The sequence below is a fragment of the Heloderma suspectum genome, chromosome 6 (assembly GCF_057233095.1).
Source record: "Heloderma suspectum isolate Gila_16-S chromosome 6, 16-S_ref, whole genome shotgun sequence".
Lineage (NCBI taxonomy): Eukaryota > Metazoa > Chordata > Lepidosauria > Squamata > Helodermatidae > Heloderma > Heloderma suspectum.
In genome coordinates, this window is record NC_139463.1 from 99,687,862 (window position 1) to 99,704,893 (window position 17,032).

General features: G+C 47.7%; 2 protein-coding genes across 6 annotated transcripts in view; both read right to left on the bottom strand.

Moving 5' to 3' along the window:
• The window catches only part of EPS8L1 (EPS8 signaling adaptor L1), a 42,748-nt gene extending 32,899 nt beyond the window's left edge, over positions 1-9,849 (bottom strand). Inside the window, exons 1-2 of the mRNA XM_084805569.1 lie at positions 9,735-9,849; positions 3,348-3,400 (exon numbers count right to left, since the gene is read on the bottom strand). Of these exons, the coding sequence (XP_084661695.1) occupies positions 3,348-3,364 (17 nt within the window). The 5' untranslated portion in view covers positions 3,365-3,400; positions 9,735-9,849. The remainder of the gene's footprint in view (positions 1-3,347; positions 3,401-9,734) is intronic.
• Positions 9,850-14,802: 4,953 nt separating this feature from the next.
• PPP1R12C (protein phosphatase 1 regulatory subunit 12C) overlaps positions 14,803-17,032 on the bottom strand; it is a 43,825-nt gene continuing 41,595 nt past the window's right edge. For all 5 annotated transcript variants that reach the window (XR_014783901.1, XM_084805568.1, XM_084805567.1 and 2 more), the window contains one exon: positions 14,803-16,971. Coding sequence is in view for 4 of the 5 variants with exons in the window: in XM_084805568.1 (XP_084661694.1) it covers positions 16,885-16,971 (87 nt within the window). In the remaining variant the exon portion in view is untranslated. The remainder of the gene's footprint in view (positions 16,972-17,032) is intronic.

The window sequence follows — 17,032 nt, forward strand, 5'->3', positions numbered from 1 at the left end:
GAGAGGCATTATATTTTTATTTAAATCCTCAGCATTATTTATAGGGGTGTATCAATTAGCGCATGCAAATTTTATGTAAATCTAGGTCCTCCTTTGTCCTCATTTTATGGGATGTGTACGTGGCTAGCCTAGAGTGAGGCAGTGCTTGAACCATGGGTGGGAAATACAGAGGAGCTTTTAACGAAATCCACAAGGCCCACCTCTGACTCTACCCAGTTTTATTCAAGTCATGTCCCCCATAGCTTTCTAAAAACAGCAGCAAAGAGGGTGTCTAGCCCTCATGTAATTTGAACACTAGCTTGAGGGCATCCTGGCATAGAGAGACATTAAACTATTATTATGTGTTTGGGGTCAGTCTAAATTACCTTCCAGGGACCCCTTTCAACTCAGTGCCTCTGATTACAAAGAGGTTCAGGATCCCCCCCCCCAACTCTGTAACTCTTGATCTGGTAACCTTTTGTTCTCCTAGGCCAAGGGGAGAGGCAGAGTGAGGCCTGTGCATGTTGGAGGAATTCAGGCTAGCTGAAAGTAGATCTAAGATGGACAGTGCAGATTTTTACTATCTGCAGGAAATCCCTAGACAGCTGATAGAGAGCAGGGATATGGAGGGCTGGTAATGTTGCAGACCCTCATCTTAAGCTCAGTGTAAATAAAATCTTTAATGAGAGAAACACCACAAATCTCCAGTGTCCTCCTTCCCAGGAAACTGAAGTCTGAGTAAGTGCTGGAACCCCGGAAACTTCTCACCTCTCAGAAATGGGGTGCACAAGCATAACACTATTTTATACTGAGTCAGACCTACTGGTACATTTAGCTCAGTATTGTCTACTGCAGAAATGGGCCACTTGTGCTCTTCCAGTTGCTTTGGCCTACAACTCCCATCAGTCCTATCCATCACAACCAATGGTGAGGGATAATGGGAACTGTAGGCCAAAACAGCTGGAGCTCTCCACTCCTGGTCTACACCAACGGGCAGTAGTTTTCCAGGGTTTCAGTCAGGAGTCCTTCCAAGCCCTACCTGGAGATCCTAGGGACTGAACTCAACAGTGCCAGCTCCAGGTTTTTGAGGGCCCTTGGGCAAGACCCCCTCCATGGGCCCCCTCCCACAGTGAGTCTACCTTCTCATCACCATTGTCACCAGCTGCTGTTGCTCCTCCTCCTCTATCCCATCACTGCTACCACTTGCTTGCTTGACAGGCAGAGAGCCAGGGAGCGAGTAGGCCGTGGCATCAGCTGCTCCTCCTTCTCACCACCACTGTTGTCTGGGCGAGAGGCAGGTGGAAGTCTTGTGCTTAAATCCTAGATAAAAGGTAAAGGTGTCCCCAGCCAGTCGTGTCCGACTCTAGGGGGTGGTGCTCATCTCCATTTCTAAGCCGAAGAGCCAGCACTGTCCGAAGACGCTTCCGTGGTCATGTGGCCGGCATGACTGAATACTGAGGTGCACAGAACGCTGTTACCTTTCCCGCTGAAGTGGTACTGTTGTTCAGTCGTTAAATCGTGTCCGACTCTTTGTGACCCCATGGACCATAGCACGCCAGGCCTCCCTGTCCTCCTCTCTCTCCCGGAGTGTGCTCAAGTTCATATTCATTGCATCGGTGATGCTATCTAGCCATCTCATCCTCTGCCGTCCCCTTCTCCTTTTGCCTTCAATCTTTCCCAGCATCAGGGTCTTTTCCAGGGAGTTTTCTCTTCGCATTAGGTGGCCAAAATATTTGAGCTTCAGCTTCAGTATTTGTCCTTCCAATGAGCAGTCAGGGTTGATTTCCTTTAGGATGGACTGATTTGACCGCCTTGCAGTCCAGGGGACTCGTAAAAGTCTTCTCCAGCACCACAGTTCGAAAGCATCAATTCTTCAGCGCTCAGCCTTCCTTATAGTCCAGCTCTCACAGCCATACATTACTACTGGGAAAACCATAGCTTTGATTAGACGGACCTTGGTCGGCAAGGTGATGTCTCTGCTTCTTACTATGCTGTCTAGGTTTGCCATAGCTTTCCTCCCAAGGAGCAAGCGTCTTTTAATTTCATGGCTACAGTCACCGTCTGCGGTGATCGTGGAGCCCAAGAAAATACAATCTGTCACTGCTTCCATTTCTTCCCCTTCTATATGCCAGGAAGTGATGGGGCCAGATGCCATGATCTTAGTTTTGTTAATGTTGAGTTTCAAACCAGCTTTTGCACTCTCCACTTTCACCCTCAACAAGAGGCTCTTTAGATCCTCTTCGCTTTCTGCTATTAGGGTGGTATCGTCTGCATATCTGAGGTTGCTGATAATTCTCCCGGCAATCTTAATTCCGGCCTGTGATTCATCCAACCCGGAGTTTCTCATGATGTACTCTGCATATAAGTTAAATAAGCAGGGCGACAATATGCAGCCTTGTCATACTCCTTTCCCAATTTTGAACCAATCGGTTGTTCCATGTCTGGTTCTTACTGTTGCTTCTTGTACCCCTCGTACAGGTTTCTCAGGAGACAGGTAAGGTGGTCTGGTACTCCCATCTCTTTCAGAATTTGCCACAGTTTGTTGTGATCCCCACAATCAAAGGCTTTAGCGTAGTCAATGAAGCAGAAATAGATGTTTTTCTGGAATTCTCTTGCTTTCTTCATGATCCAACAAATGTTGGTGATTTGATCTCTAGTTCCTCTGCCTCTTCGAAACCCAGCTTGTACTTCTGGTAGTTCTCGGTTCACATACTGCTGAAGCCTAGCTTGTAGGATTTTGAGCACTGAGGATTTTTGAGTGCAACTGTACGGTAGTTTGAACACTCTTTGGCATTGCCCTTCTTTGGAATTGGAATGTAAACTGGCCTTTTCCAGTCTTGTGGCCACTGTTGAGTGTTCCAAATTTGTTGGCATATTGAGTGCAGCACTTTAACAGCATAATCTTTTAGGATTTTAAATAGCTCAGCTGGAATACTGTCATCTCCACTAGCTTTGTTGTTACTAATGCTCCCTAAGGCCCACTTGACTTCACTCTCTAGGATGTCCGGCTCAAGTTCAGTGATCTCACTATCATGGCTGTCAGGGACATTAAGATCTTTCCTGCATAGTTCTTCTGTGTATTCTTTCCACCTCTTCTAAATCTCATCTGCTTGCAATGTCTTGCTTTCGAACTGCTAGGTTGGCAGGAGCTGGGACTGAAGAGAGGAGCTCACTTTGTCACGCGGCACTCGGGTCTCAAACTGTTGTCCTGCCAACCTTCTGGTCTGCAGGTCAGTGTCTTAACCACTAAGCCACCGCGGTCCCTAGATATGTAGGTGCTAAGTGGAACCTAGGGCTGCCCAGAGAGCTTTGGGCATTGGGCGGTATAGAAATGTAATAAATTAATAAAATCTAGCAGTCACTCTTACCTTCCTGTGTCACTCATGATGTCAGCGTCCTTATCTGAGAGTCACACCACAACCTGATAAGTTAAACAGAAGAAAGTTACCATTCTCTCCAAGAGCCTGGAAGGAACAACAGATGGCTTTTGAGGAGCAGCACAACAACTGCTAGTTTCTGTTCTCCTGCAAGAAACATGGTTTCAGAATCCAAGACAGACCCAGCCCCCTTAAACTGGCCCGGAGAGTTGCCAATGGAAACTCAACAGACTACTGACTTCAGAGATCCTTCTCCCCCCACAATACTCCGAGCTCTGTGTTGGCTGCCTTGTTCTAGACTGCTTCTCCTTGACTGAAGTTTCCCTAAACAATATGATTGGTCAATTCGAGCTAGGTAAAACCTGACTTCGCTAGATCGGGGGAAGACACTTGGCGCCCTGGCTCCCATTGCGTGTGAGCTACACCTGCACACCTTCACATTTGAGGCCCAACATGGGCTTTGTCAGGCATGAACTGTGTCTTAGATATTCCCGGTGGGGCTCAAGGCTTTGCTTCTAAGGTGCTCACTGCAGGGAAGGAGGGGAACGGCAGGATTATGGAACTGAGGAGTCACGATTTCTTTCCATTCTTTCTTCTGCCCTCACTAACCCACCTATTTGATGAACTTGTTTAATTGCATTTCTATATGCCAGCTGTTTCTCCAGGGATCTCAGATTCTTCCCCTTCCCCTCATTTATCCTCACAATAATCCTGTGTGGTAGGATAGGTTGAGGGAGAGTGCCTGGCCCAGCACCACCCAGGGAGCATCATGGCTGAGGAAGGATTTGAACCTTCCTCAGCCATGAAAGACCTCCAGTCTTTCACAGCTTCAAGTGAAATGTATGGTGTCACTGGCCTGCCTTTTTCACAGATGTTTACAGGGGGTCCAGACGTCATTGTCTATGCATTACCCTCCTGAGTTTTCTTTCTGCTTTTGCCTTTTATAGCGGAAAATCCATTAAGAATTAAAACAGCTTCACGCTGCCTTCTCATTGCTGGTATCAGGGGCCCTCCATCACGAAGCACCCGTAGCCAAATGCTCTAACTACTACCTACAATGGCTATTTAGTTACACCAAAAAACCTATGAGACCATAATGATCCTTGCCTAGAGAACCCAGGAAGCCTGGTTACTTCCAGTCATCTTTCCTTCCTCTAACAGGCTCAGCCTTACTCCCCTTTCCTGAATCCTAGCTCAGATCACCTCTCCCTTCTGAATCCATTAGGCCAGAGGTGGGGCAACACACAGACTGCAGGTCACCTGCAGCCCCGCACAGCCCCCGCCCCTGCTGAATTTGCCACGGTGGCAGCAAAAAAAGTGGAGGTTTTGCAAGCAAGCAAGCACCTTGTCTGCAAGCAGAATCGCACTCCTGGAAGCCTCTGCCTAAAAGAAAGGCATGTGTTCGCTGTGCGTCTAGTTTGCTTATAAAGTCATGGCTCTTTTTGCTGTTGTAGTGGCAATTTCAGCAGCATGTGGTGTGTCTGTGACCCCCAGTGGGTTCTGGGCGGGGACAATGCGACCCTTGATCCCCACAGGTTGCCTACCCCTGCACTAGACAATCACAACTATACTGCCTGCAGAGGAGCAAATATGTAGATTTCTTCCCACACCCCTTTCAGTACATGCTTAGGGATGAAATTGGGATTTTAATCCATGTTAAAGTTTGCTGGTGGGTATACCGTTGCTGATTACTACCACAAACTGTCCCTTTTTTCTGGTACCCATCCCTGTTCTGCCCTTTGGGGGATGCCATGTTAAAATGCTTAGCACACATGAGCTTTTCTTCCACTGTGTGAGTAAATGCACCATAAAAATGAAACCATTGACTAACCACACCTGGGGCTTCAGAAGGTTGCCAACTATTTCCAACTATTTCCAGTTGTAGCTGTGCCATTTAACACTGGCATGGTGATCTTGACCCGTTAGCAGGCGATGTCATTTTACCCTCATGTCACAATCAAAGCACAGTTAAAGGCACAGCAGCAAGGCCTGGTTAAAAAGTTGGCAACACAGCAATTCGTAATAATTTATTTATTTATTCATTCATTCATTCATTCATTCATTTCATTTCTATACTGCCCAATAGCCGAAGCTCTCTTCGGCTAATGCCCGCTCCAGGTTTTTGAGAGCCCTTAGGCAAGTCACCTCCGGGAGAGAGCGCAGGACAGGAAGGCCTGGCATGCTATGGTCCATGGGGTCATGAAGAGTTGGACCCGACTGAACAACTGAACAACAAAAAGGCAAGTCACGCTCAATGGGCTGCCTCCTTCAGTGAGTCTACTGTCTCACTGCCATTGTCACCAGCTGCTATTACTCCTCATCCTCCCTTTCAGCAACGTTACCACTTGCTTGTTTGATGAGCCAGTGAGCAAGGCAGCAGTGACGTCTGCTGCTCCCCTTCTCGTTGCCGCCCTTGTCTGGGTCAGCGGAAGAGGCAGCTGAACAAGGCAAGCGAAGAGGAGCAATGCCCGGGGGGGGGGGGTTCGTCAGTGGGCCCGCAGCAGTTGCCCAACCATGCCTGCTTTTGATGCAGGTCCTGCAGTTGGTGGTGAGAAGCTTGATCAAGTGATTGCTGGTGAGAGAATGGCAGGATAAAAGTATGCAAGAATGTTCCTATTTTCATTGTTGAAGCGTTCTTGGGTATTCAGTGCAACTGTGTGTACGGAAACAGGGGTTGGTAGTTATTCGGGATTATTTACAGTACAAGGGTGTGCATATGGTGAAGAAAATAAAATAGCGAGACCTGCTCCCTTTCAAGAGCCCTGTGGCATCTCTTGCCAGTCACCACACCTGCTTCATTTCACCTGGCAAGGTTGCTTTGTTTATTAAAGGCGAGATTCCACCTTCTTCTCTGCCTGACTGAGTGTCTGTAATTCCAGGAGCTGAGCCAACGTTCATTTGCTTTACCACCCTGCTCGTTTTGGAGGGAGGAAGCCACCTAAGGGGCAGGGGGCCTACTGTCTAACCAAGTTCATGGGAGCGGGGAGAAAGAGGAGAGAAGCCGGGTATTTGCTTTCCAACATTTGCTCAGATATCCAAGTCACACATTCACCAGCAATGTCCATTTATGCACAAGTCTAGCACCAGCGTTGGCTGATGCGAAGAAACAAAGTCTGCATTGATTCAGGTTGATACCTTATGATGCCATGAGCTGGAGGTTAGGCTGTGTATTTGGCTTAAGATCCAAGAGCAAAAGGATTACTGCTTAAGTGCCATCCCTTCCCTCCGCTACCCACAGTCCAGGCTAGGTGTATTTTCAAGGAGGGGTTGCCATCTTTTTATTACTGGCAGGGCTCCTGGGCTTTTAACACCTTCAGAGGCAGACATTCAACAATTCCCCAGTGCTGTACCTCTAACCACACAAAAGCTGCACCTGTTGACTTTCTGTCTGCTGTGCAGGTGTTCAAAAGCAGAAGGTGGTCATCCTGTGCCTGGGGGCTCTGGTAGTTCAGGAATATTCACTTGCTAGATATTGCTGCTCTAGCAGGTCTGATCGCTGTCCCTGAAACTTACCTCTGAGCCCTGGAAGCCATGTTGAACGCCATTCTGGAGCATGTGAAATGAAGTGATAAAAGTACAAGAGCATCCCTGAGCATGTATAGTGTGCTTTTCCCTCACCACTGAGTAACCACAACTAGATCTCCGATGTTAAAGGACTTCTAGGCAAGAGGGTTTGAACTGTAGGCAGGCACAAGCTCCACTACCACTCTTTGGAGGAATTAAACACTATCTACTACATGCTGTCCTGAAGCCTTCCCCAACCTACTGGCTTCCATGTGTTTTGGACTACAACTCCCAGCATTCCTGACCATTAGCAATGCTGGCTGGGGCTGATAGGAATTGATGTCCAGAACAGCTGGACAGTACCAGGCTGGGGAAGGCTGCTCTACTGTTACCCCCAAAACCTTGGCTCCTAGCTTCTCCTCTTCTTACACATTTATTTATTTCTCACATGTTGCCTTTTGTGGCAAAAAGGGCACAAACGAGGCAATTCACAATAACTGCCCCCATTTAGCACTCTCCTTATCTTCTGTCACTCTTCTTACTTTTGCCTTTGGGGGATGTCGTATTACATTTTTGTTTAGCGTGAATTGTTTGAGCTGTTATCCTTTTAAGTTCAGTCCCAGTTCCAAGGCTCTGGCAGTAAACAGCTCCTTCTGAGGTAAATCGCAGCCATGAGGTGTGAGGCCGTGAGGTGTGAGGTGGGGGCGTGTGATTTTCAGCCGGAAACTGGCAGGAGCGCAGTTCAGATCAGGGCCACGCGGCTGTTTTTTCTTCAAAAAGAACGTAGCCAGTTTAAGCATGCTTTTTTTATAAGTGTGATATGGTGTAATGTGCTATTTCAGCCTGCATCTCTGAGTGGGAAGAGGAAGCATCTCGTGCACATGCATAAAAATGCCTGAGCTCGAGCAGTTTTACAGATTGTCATTGCTGAGGTAACTTGCTTTCAGTAATGTGTAATGTTTGTGTTCAAGGTGTGTTCAAATAGGTCCCTGTTTCACCTGTGAAATATTGAAGGGTATGCAATAATAATGAAATCAAGACCATGATACAGTAACTACTATAAAACCAAAAAATTTTGGTTTTATAATAGACAGTTCGGAAGCTGATTGGCCTGATTAAAGGCAGCCGCCAGCAAGATCACATCATTCCAATGCTGAAGGAGTTGCATTGGTTACCACTGGTTGTTTTCCGGGCCAAATTCAAGGTGTTGGTTTTGACCTTTAAAACCCTATATGGTTCCAGCCCAGCCTGTCTTAAGGAGCGCCTCCAGCAACACCAGACAGGCTGCTTAACAAGATCAGCCTCGGATGGCCTTCTCTCTGTCCCATCAGCCAGGACAGCTAGACTCGTGGGGACGAGGGAGAGAGCCTTTTCTGTGCTGGCCCCCACTCTGTGGAACTCCCTCCCTAGGGAACTCCGCCATGACCCCTCTTTAATGAGCTTCCGCCGTGCATTAAAAATGTGGTTGTTCAGGCAGGCATTTGGGGTGGGTTAGGGTATTTTAGAACATGTTTTTATTGTACAATTTTATTGTTTTAAACTGTTTTATTATATGCTTGTACATCGCCCAGAGTGGCTGGGTGACCAGCCAGATGGGCGATTAATATATTTAATAAATAAATAAATAAAAATCTACAGTCTTTTATATTATAGTGTGACTTTGCACAAGTGTGAATTTCAGGATCAGTGGCCAAAGCCTTTAAAATAGACAGTTGAGTGGATATCAAACTTGCCTCAAATCCTATCCCCCTGATGAGAGGCTTTGCCCCCAAATCCCAGAAGTGTAGGACTGACCATTTTTAACTTTGGCAAAGAAAGTCCTTGTGAATGCTTAAGTTTCTTCTGGTACTACAGGTCTGAAGGAGGCCTGGTCTTCAAAGCAGGATCTGGAACTGCTGAGAGATGACACCCCCCCCCCACACACACACACAAAACTCCCCTCCCACTCCACAAAACCACAAATCCCCGCTCAGAATCAAGGACTTCCAAAATAGTGGGCTAGGAGAACCTACTAGATCACAGAAACAATTTTGTCAGGAGATTTAAGCAAACGTTGAGGAAAGAGGCAGAATAAGCGCCTCAAGGGGGTTGTGGGGATAGTGGAAAGAAGTGACTGACAAATGCAGAATGCGCATAAGAAGATAGACGGGGTGATGGTGGTGGCATAGACAGACCTTCCAGGTATTCCAAGTCCCTGCCTGAATATTCAGCTTTCACTTACCCCCCCCCCCCCACACACCAAATGTAAGTCTTCGGCTCTTCTACTTGTGGAAACATAAGGGGAAAAGTGTATTCTACCCAATTAATTATTAAGAATACGATTAACACAATGTCAGCAAATTCAACTATCAGTCTCACTGTTCAGCTAGTCTCACTATTTTGCAAGGAACTCCCAACGCACTTAGACCCACTCAGCACGAACGTGTGCTCCACCTTTTGCAATCCTCAAGGCCCATTTTAATTTAAACCCATACCTGAGTTCCTGGCTGCCCACCTTAAGAGGCCCAACTCTCAATATGCTCCCTGCTCTAAATCAAAGCGTTTCCATTCCTCAGACACACAGCACTTCTAGAGAATGCAGGAACTTTTCCTGTAACCCACTGGGCTCCCAGTTCGAAGCCAAGAACCTGGGATTCTAGTGCCTTCTCACTCACCTCCAAGAGAGTCCTGCCCCCAATTCCACACGCCCCCTTCAAAATCTGTCATGCCGGCAAGGAGCCCTGGCTCAAGGATTGCCGCACTCTGCTCCACTATGCCTCCCTTCAATACCAGAGAGCTCAGGACCAAGCCTTTGGTCTAACCCGCTAGAGGCTAGCCCCATCCCAGGGAACCCAGGCATCCCGCTCCCCCACCCCATCATACATTTAGACCTACCTGCCAGGTAATAGTCCTAGTCTCTCATCTGCTTCGGCTCAGCTCCTATCATTTCTCCTTGGGACACTAAGCTGGTGGCATCTCGCGTTACAAGTAGAAATTACAAACTGCCCGTGTGGCTTGAGACTTACCGGTCCCTGAGTGCGCCTGCCAGCTGAGCCACACCCTCGCATTCCTGGGCAGGTAGCAGTAACTCGGTTGCTACTGTCAATTAAAAAACAACAGCTCACACACCACACAAACGGTACTTGAAACGAAACTCAAGCGAGGGGGGGGAAACGTGCCCAGGCTGTCTTTGAAGGCAGCAGGACCTAGCTGTTGGGAGTAAGACAGAAATGATCAAGACTGCTTCTAAATGGCACACATCTCCTATACGAACGTGGAAATAATTCGCATGGTGGAACTCTCACATAACCTGCAAGTAGATTGTTATATGCAGCTCTTGCAGGCACGTATTTTGCTCTGATTACATGCAGTGGTGGTGGTGTGGTGGTGGGGGAGCTGTGGGTGTTTCCCTAGCACTTGCCCACACAACAGTACACCTGCATATGTGATCATTCTGCATGATGGATCCACCACCACCTTGAATGCCTCTTCAGCACTGGGGCCTTTCAGTGTTGTCACATGGAGCAAAGCTTTCAAGCCAAGGCTCCTGCCTTTTAATGGAAGACAATGTTGGTCTGAGGGAGTGGAATAGAGTCTAGCTGGGTAGCTTTTGTGGGGGGATCAAATGGGAGGAAATTTCTGGCTTCTAAAAAGGAGAGTGATGCCTAATGGATTACTACAGGAAAGGAGAGAGGACCTATAGGTTCCCGCTTTGTGATGAGTGCTGTCTAGTTTGCCCAGGGAATGTTGTTTGGCTTCCCATAGTTAGGCTATGTAGAAGCCCCTTGTAAGGATTTCTTTAGATTTTCCAGAAGAAAATGTTTTCTTCTGAACTCGCTCACAATTGCCATTGCAAGGACTTTTAAGCTCCCCTCTCATTGGCCAAAGCCTCTTTAAAACTCAAGTTTGCCCAAACACAAGCAATAAGCTTGCCTTTGTGTGCATAGACTTTTATGATCTCTTTACCTTCTTTGAGAACATGCAATGGGTCTTGCTTAAGGCACCCAGAACATGCAGGCAACTTTGCTGTACACATCCTATCCTAGCCTATGCCAATTAAATCAACCTAGGTACGTGTATGGGGAGTAGCAGGTTGCTGCCAAGAAAGGTTATACAGCTAATCTGGTAGCTCTATCACCACTGAGGGGTATTGATTTCCAATGCAAGTTGCATTTGGGGCAGAACAAGGATGTCCCTGTAAGAGTATGCATCAGAAGTGATGAAATACAAATACAGACAACCAACAACCAAGCATCCCCAATCGAGGCACAGCCCAAGGGCACACAACGTAGCCACTTGCTGAAGCTAAGGAGGTTTGGGCTTGGTCAGTGCCTGGATGGTAGACACCTTGAGCTCCATGTTGGAAGAAAGGCAGAATATAAATTTACTAAATAGAATAAAGCAGGAGACTATTGCTTGAAGCACCTGCCCGCCTAGTAAGGAAACAGTTGTCTGTATTCACCTACAGAAAAATTGCTCTCTGATTTCTCGCTTTGAAAGGTTCCAGGAGCCAGCAGGAATGACAGTAGCTCAAGCGGGCCTCCACCCCTCCGGTTTCAGGTGTTAATACAAACAGGCAATAATAAGGTATCAAAGAGCATTCGTATCACATGCTCCGTTTGGTTATTGCCCAACACTACAATGCAGCCACTTCCAGTGTGGCCTGACCCTGAGACACAGGCACCTGAGCGGGGGCCTTGTTTTATACAGGTATCACAGAAAGCTGCCTTACAGCAGGTGAGTGCTGGTTCCAGGGTTTTGAACGCCTTGGACAAGATACCCTCAGTGGGCCCTGTTCCTCAACCTTTTCACCACCATTGTCACCAGCTGCTACTGCTCCTCCTTCTCATCCTCATCATTGCTACCACTTGCTTGACAGGCAGAGAGCCAGTGAGCAAGTGGGCCATGGCATCTGTTGCCTCCCCGCTTCTCACCACTGTTGTCTGAGCCAGAACAAGAGGGAGGTGTACAAGTAGTTGCAATATGTGAAGAGGAGCTGCCCCAGGGGGGTCCTCTCAGTGGGCCCCTGACGGCGTACGGGCCCTCAGCAGGTGCCCAACCATGCCTACCCTTGACACCAGGTCAGAGTATTTGTCCATCTAGTCCAATGTAGTCTCCTCTAACTGGCAGCAGCAGCAGCTTTCCCAAGTCCCAGCAGAAGTCTTTCCCCATCACCTGCTACCTGATCTTGCTGAAGTTGCCATGGATTGGACCTAAGCCCTTCTACATGCGCAGGTGTTCTACCACTGAGTTAAGGGCCCTTTGCTTTATCAACTGCTGTGTTGCAGCCACGATAGTTGAGAAATGGACGCCCTGTGACAAAGGGCACAGGGTGTAGCGCCGGGCAGGGCAGCGCCGCAGGTGGAGCATCAGAAAAATAAAGAGGGGGAAAAAGTCATTTCCTCATGATCAACCGAAACTTCTATAAACCTCTTGCCAAGCCCAGATGTCTGTGTACATTTTTCATCTGCCTTGTTAGCATAGGAAATATGCAAGTTGAATAAGGGGTTATTTCTAAGTTTGGAAGGTTTAACCTACTTCTTCTGGACATCTTCTTCAGATATGGAACTTCCATTGTTACTCCTTACAGCAGCCTTTCCCAACCTGGTGCCCTCCAGATGGGTTGAACTACAACTCCCAGCATCCCCCAGCCAGTAGTCCAACATATCTGGAGAGCACCAGGTGGGGGAAGGCTCCCTTATGGCCGGAGGAGCACTTTTTCCACATCATGTAAGCATACTAGGGATGGGTATTTTGAAAAATTCAACCTGAGGCAGTTCTAAAAAGGCAGAATTTGAAAAACTATCACTTATTCTAACACTAAGTTTTCAGTCTTAAAGTGGAAGCTGCCATTGCAGAGATTTCTGGGTTTTTTCAGTTTTAAAAAATACCTATTTTGCAGGGAAGCTAAGGCTCCTGGTTTTTCTGAGGTAGTGGTAAGAGGGAGGAGGCCACCTCCGAGTGCCTGGAGAGACACTCATATTTGATGTGTCATCTGTGCCCAGGGGTAACACCTTGCCTTGACATCCTTACCATTCCTGAAAGTTAGGTTTGGCCTGGGGAGGAAGAGAAGGCAAAAGGGTGGGGAAAAGGCTACCGCTAATTTTAGTCCAAGGAGAGGCTCAATAACTTGAGTCACCCTGAAGTCAAATTCTAACCTGATGAGCTTCCTTTTGTCCTGGGGGTGTAGGCATAATAGTTATGCAACTTTACAGCAGTGGTCTTGCCACAACAGGCAGATATGCAGAAGCACTGTTTGGGTTTAGTTTGGTAGATGGCCTGCCCAAAGCAGGGGGCTGCAAGACAGGAGACTTTGGTCTCATTGCACCTCAAGGAGGATACTGTAGAGTTGGAAAAGGTGAAGAAACAGGCAACCAAAATGAGCAAGGGAAAGGTTACAATTCCTGGGTGTTTAGCTTAGGGAAAAAAAGAGAAGGGGAGACATGATAGAGGTGTACAAAATATTTCTCCCTCTCACAGTACTAGAGCCTGGGGTCATCCCATGAAGCTGAATGGTGGGAGCTTTAGGGCAGAAAAAAAGTACTTCACTACACAGTGCATTGTTAAACTATGGAATCCACTACCACCAACTTGGACGGCTTTAAAAAATTATACAAATTCATGGACGATAATGGTTCCTCGTCATACTTATATGCTACCTTTAGTATCACAGGCAGTATGCTTCTGTATCAGTTGCTAGGGAACATGAGTGGGAGGAAGCTATTACAGTCATGTTGTTCTTGTGGGCTTCCCACAGGCAGCTGGTTGGCCACTGTGTGATCAGAATGCTGGACTAGATGGACCCTTGGTCTGATCCCCCATGGCTCTTATGTTGTTTTGGGGAAGAGAGGGGGAGATGGGTTATTAGAACCACCTCAAGTATGGAGAAGTTGCCTCCAACCAAGGCCATAGACAAAATACTGGACTAGGTAGGCCTTTGGTCTGATCCAGCACAGTTCTTCTTAAATTCTTATGTAAATCCCAGTAGGATGCTAGATTTATATCTTGTTTTATGAAAAGTGGGGAAGATCACAGAGGGTCTTGGAACTCTCAACATTATTTATACAGTACCATTTGTGTACCTGGTGCTTTACAAGAACAAATATAAAAGGTTTCCACTCTCAAGGGGCTTCCAATCTAAAATACACTTGCACTGTTCAAGTTACAGCTGCATAGTGAACCATTAAGGATCCAAGAACAGTCTTGCTGTGTCACAACAAAGGTCCATCTAGGCCAGCATTCTGTTGCCCACAGTGGCCAACCAGAGGCCTATGGGAAGCCAACAAGCTGGGCATCAAGGCAAGACTCGACCACTACTATTGGTCCACAGCGTTCAGCAACATCCTGCCTCTGAACACAGTGGCTCCTTTTCTAGTGAGCATCGACAGCTCTGTCCTTCACGGATTTGTCCAATCCCCCTTTAAAGCAACTGCAGCAAGTAACCATCAGTTGCCCCTTAAAGTAGTTCAAACCACCTTTTATACATACACAGCCTTCAAGCAGCCTTCCCCAACCTGGTGCCCTCCAGATGTGTTGGACTACAACTCCCAGCATCTCCCAGCCAGCCATTCATAGCTGAAAGATTTTAACCCTCCTCGGGGAATGTGGTTGCTTGTCCAAAGTAATTGACCTGGATTAAAACGGACAAGAGCCCAAATACTGGGTATAGCGGGGCCTATCAGATTTTTCTGATAGGCCTTTTTTTTACCTTTTTTTTTATCAGATTTTTCTATCCCTCCCTTGGTCCAAGGTCAGGGTGGTGCATATTTGTTTTAGTCCTAATAACCCTGTGAAGTAGGTTAGGCTAAGAGACAGCAAGTGATCCAAGACCACACAGCAGGTTTCAGGGTTAAGGAAGGATTTGAACCTGCACTGCCCTGGTTCAAGTCCAGCACACACTACCCATTACACCAACTCAAAACCAGCAGCACACAGCATATTAAGAAACAAGCATAGGCAAGGACCCGATTTTTAACTTTTTTAATTATATTCAGACACGGTAATTTCAATTCCCTGTTTTTTAAAACAAAGGCAGCTGAGCTGCTGAATAAACAAGTACAATATAGAGACTTCTTTGGAAAAAAAATACTCATGCAATATTGCACATTTAAGTTTTTCTGCATTTTTTCTTCTTGCTTTTGTTGGCGATGCAGCCATATAGAAAATACTTCTGTTATGTACAGGTATGTTTGGGGAGAGGCGTTCACAAACCAGGGCAGGTGGAGGGAAGAAAAGGTTGGGGGGGGAGGAAGGGGCTATTTATTTTGGCAAAGGAATCTTGGCTCATGATAGCGCAGGAAAACACACACATACACACACAGACAGGATTTTCAGGGTAGTACTTTGGACCCGTTTCTCTTGGAATTACTTTTAGCCCTCAGTTTCACTTGGAAGTACTTCTAGCCCTCAGTTTAAACAATGAAAATATTTGATTGTGTGCGTGCAGGAAGAGGAATGTAGGAGGAGAGCCACGAAGCTAGAACCCCATGTATCCTCTAGGAAAGCAGGAGAGTCCAGGGAACTGGAAAACGAGAGGTCAAGGAGGCACAGTTCCAGGGGATGAAGGAGGAGTGGAGCGCTGGAGGTTGGCAACCGTGACATTGTCAAATGCAGACTTTGGCTAGAGCCTACATTATCCATTTCAGGGTCAGAGATGTTTGGGCAACCGCACAGCCGGACTGGGCATCGGCAGAAGGCTGTGGGCGTTGTCCAGACCGTGGAAAGAGACCGTTTCCTGAGGGTTTGGCCTCAGGCCAGATTCAGGCAAGAAAGCATTGGAAGCAACTGCTATAGCCAGGCCTAATTCTGGCACTCAAGGATGAGAGAAGGGGCCAAGCCACACCTGCATCTGAGTATCAGGATACAGAAGGAAATGAAGAGCAGGAGGTGGTCAATCCCCACGAACTTTAAAAAGGCAGGGAAAGGAGCAACTGTAGCCACACACACCCAACTCCCTGGCAACGTAACTATGGCACTTCAGTCTCATCTTCATAGCTAATACTATCTTGGCTCCCAAACACTGTGTCCCCTGCTGAATTCCCAATGCCTTTCTGGCTCTAGAGAGCTTCAGAGCAGCCAATCCCATAGACTATTAAAACAAAAAATCCAACTATTACCCTCAACTCCCCTTGGATTAAACCATACAGGTGCCTCCCCCGAGGCTGCCACTTGTCCCATTTTTAACCTGCCTGATCCAAGTCCACAATTCCCAGACCAGCTGCCAGCCTAGGCTCGAAGACCTGGTTGTTAGATGCCACCTCCCATCCTATAAAGCGGAGTCTGTTGCCCTCTTGCAGCATTTATGTGCTCATCAATGCACTGGCCTGTTAAGATGTGATGGGAGGCGGCACTTGGACCAGGCCCTGAGCCCAGACCCCACCCCTGCGATGGGATGGATGATCTGTGTTGGGAGAAGGCTACTCCTGAGCTGCAGAGCTCAACCCTTCCGCCCAACAGGCAGAGCTACAAGCAGTGCCAGTTAGACAGCAGTGCCTGTATGGCAGGACCCCCATTAATCCTCCTCTCCACACCACTCAGAAACCTGGCCTTTTGCTTCCAAGCTTTGGAGCGACTCGGTCGTCTCGCCCTGTCTGCAGTCAGCCAGGAGAACTGTCCTGCGGCCACTCCACACCTATGAGCCCCCAAGGAAGGCTGGCTCCTGTCATTCCAAACCCCGTGTTCATTGAAGGAAAAAACAACAAGCAAATAACATCACTTTAAGGAAGCCACAAAATAAATACTGTCTCTGAGAGGGGGTGGGGGGAAATAAAAAGAGGGTGTGAGGAGGGACAGGGGTGGGACGGGGTTCGAGACATTGGTTCTGGTATCAAACTTGGCATGTGGGGAAAAAACTGGTTGGTGGGTGTCTGACTGGCTGAGGCTTGGGACAGCCCACGTTGGGAGTGTTTGGGTGGTGAGAGGGAGCTGGTCGCCCCTATCCTCATGTACTTCTCCTCTCCCTGTTGAGGATCTGGTACACAAGAAGGTGTGGTGTGGAGTAAGGCCCCTGCTTCGGGGAGGAACCAGGGGGCGGGGGCAGCAGCAGTCACTTGGAGAGCTTGCTGATTACACGGATAAGAGCGGCATTTTCATCTTTGAGACGCTGGTTGTCAGCCTTCAGATCTGAAAGAGCCTGCAGGAGAGGAGGCAAACACAAAACAAAGCCCCAATGCACCTGGCACAAGCCTTAGCCC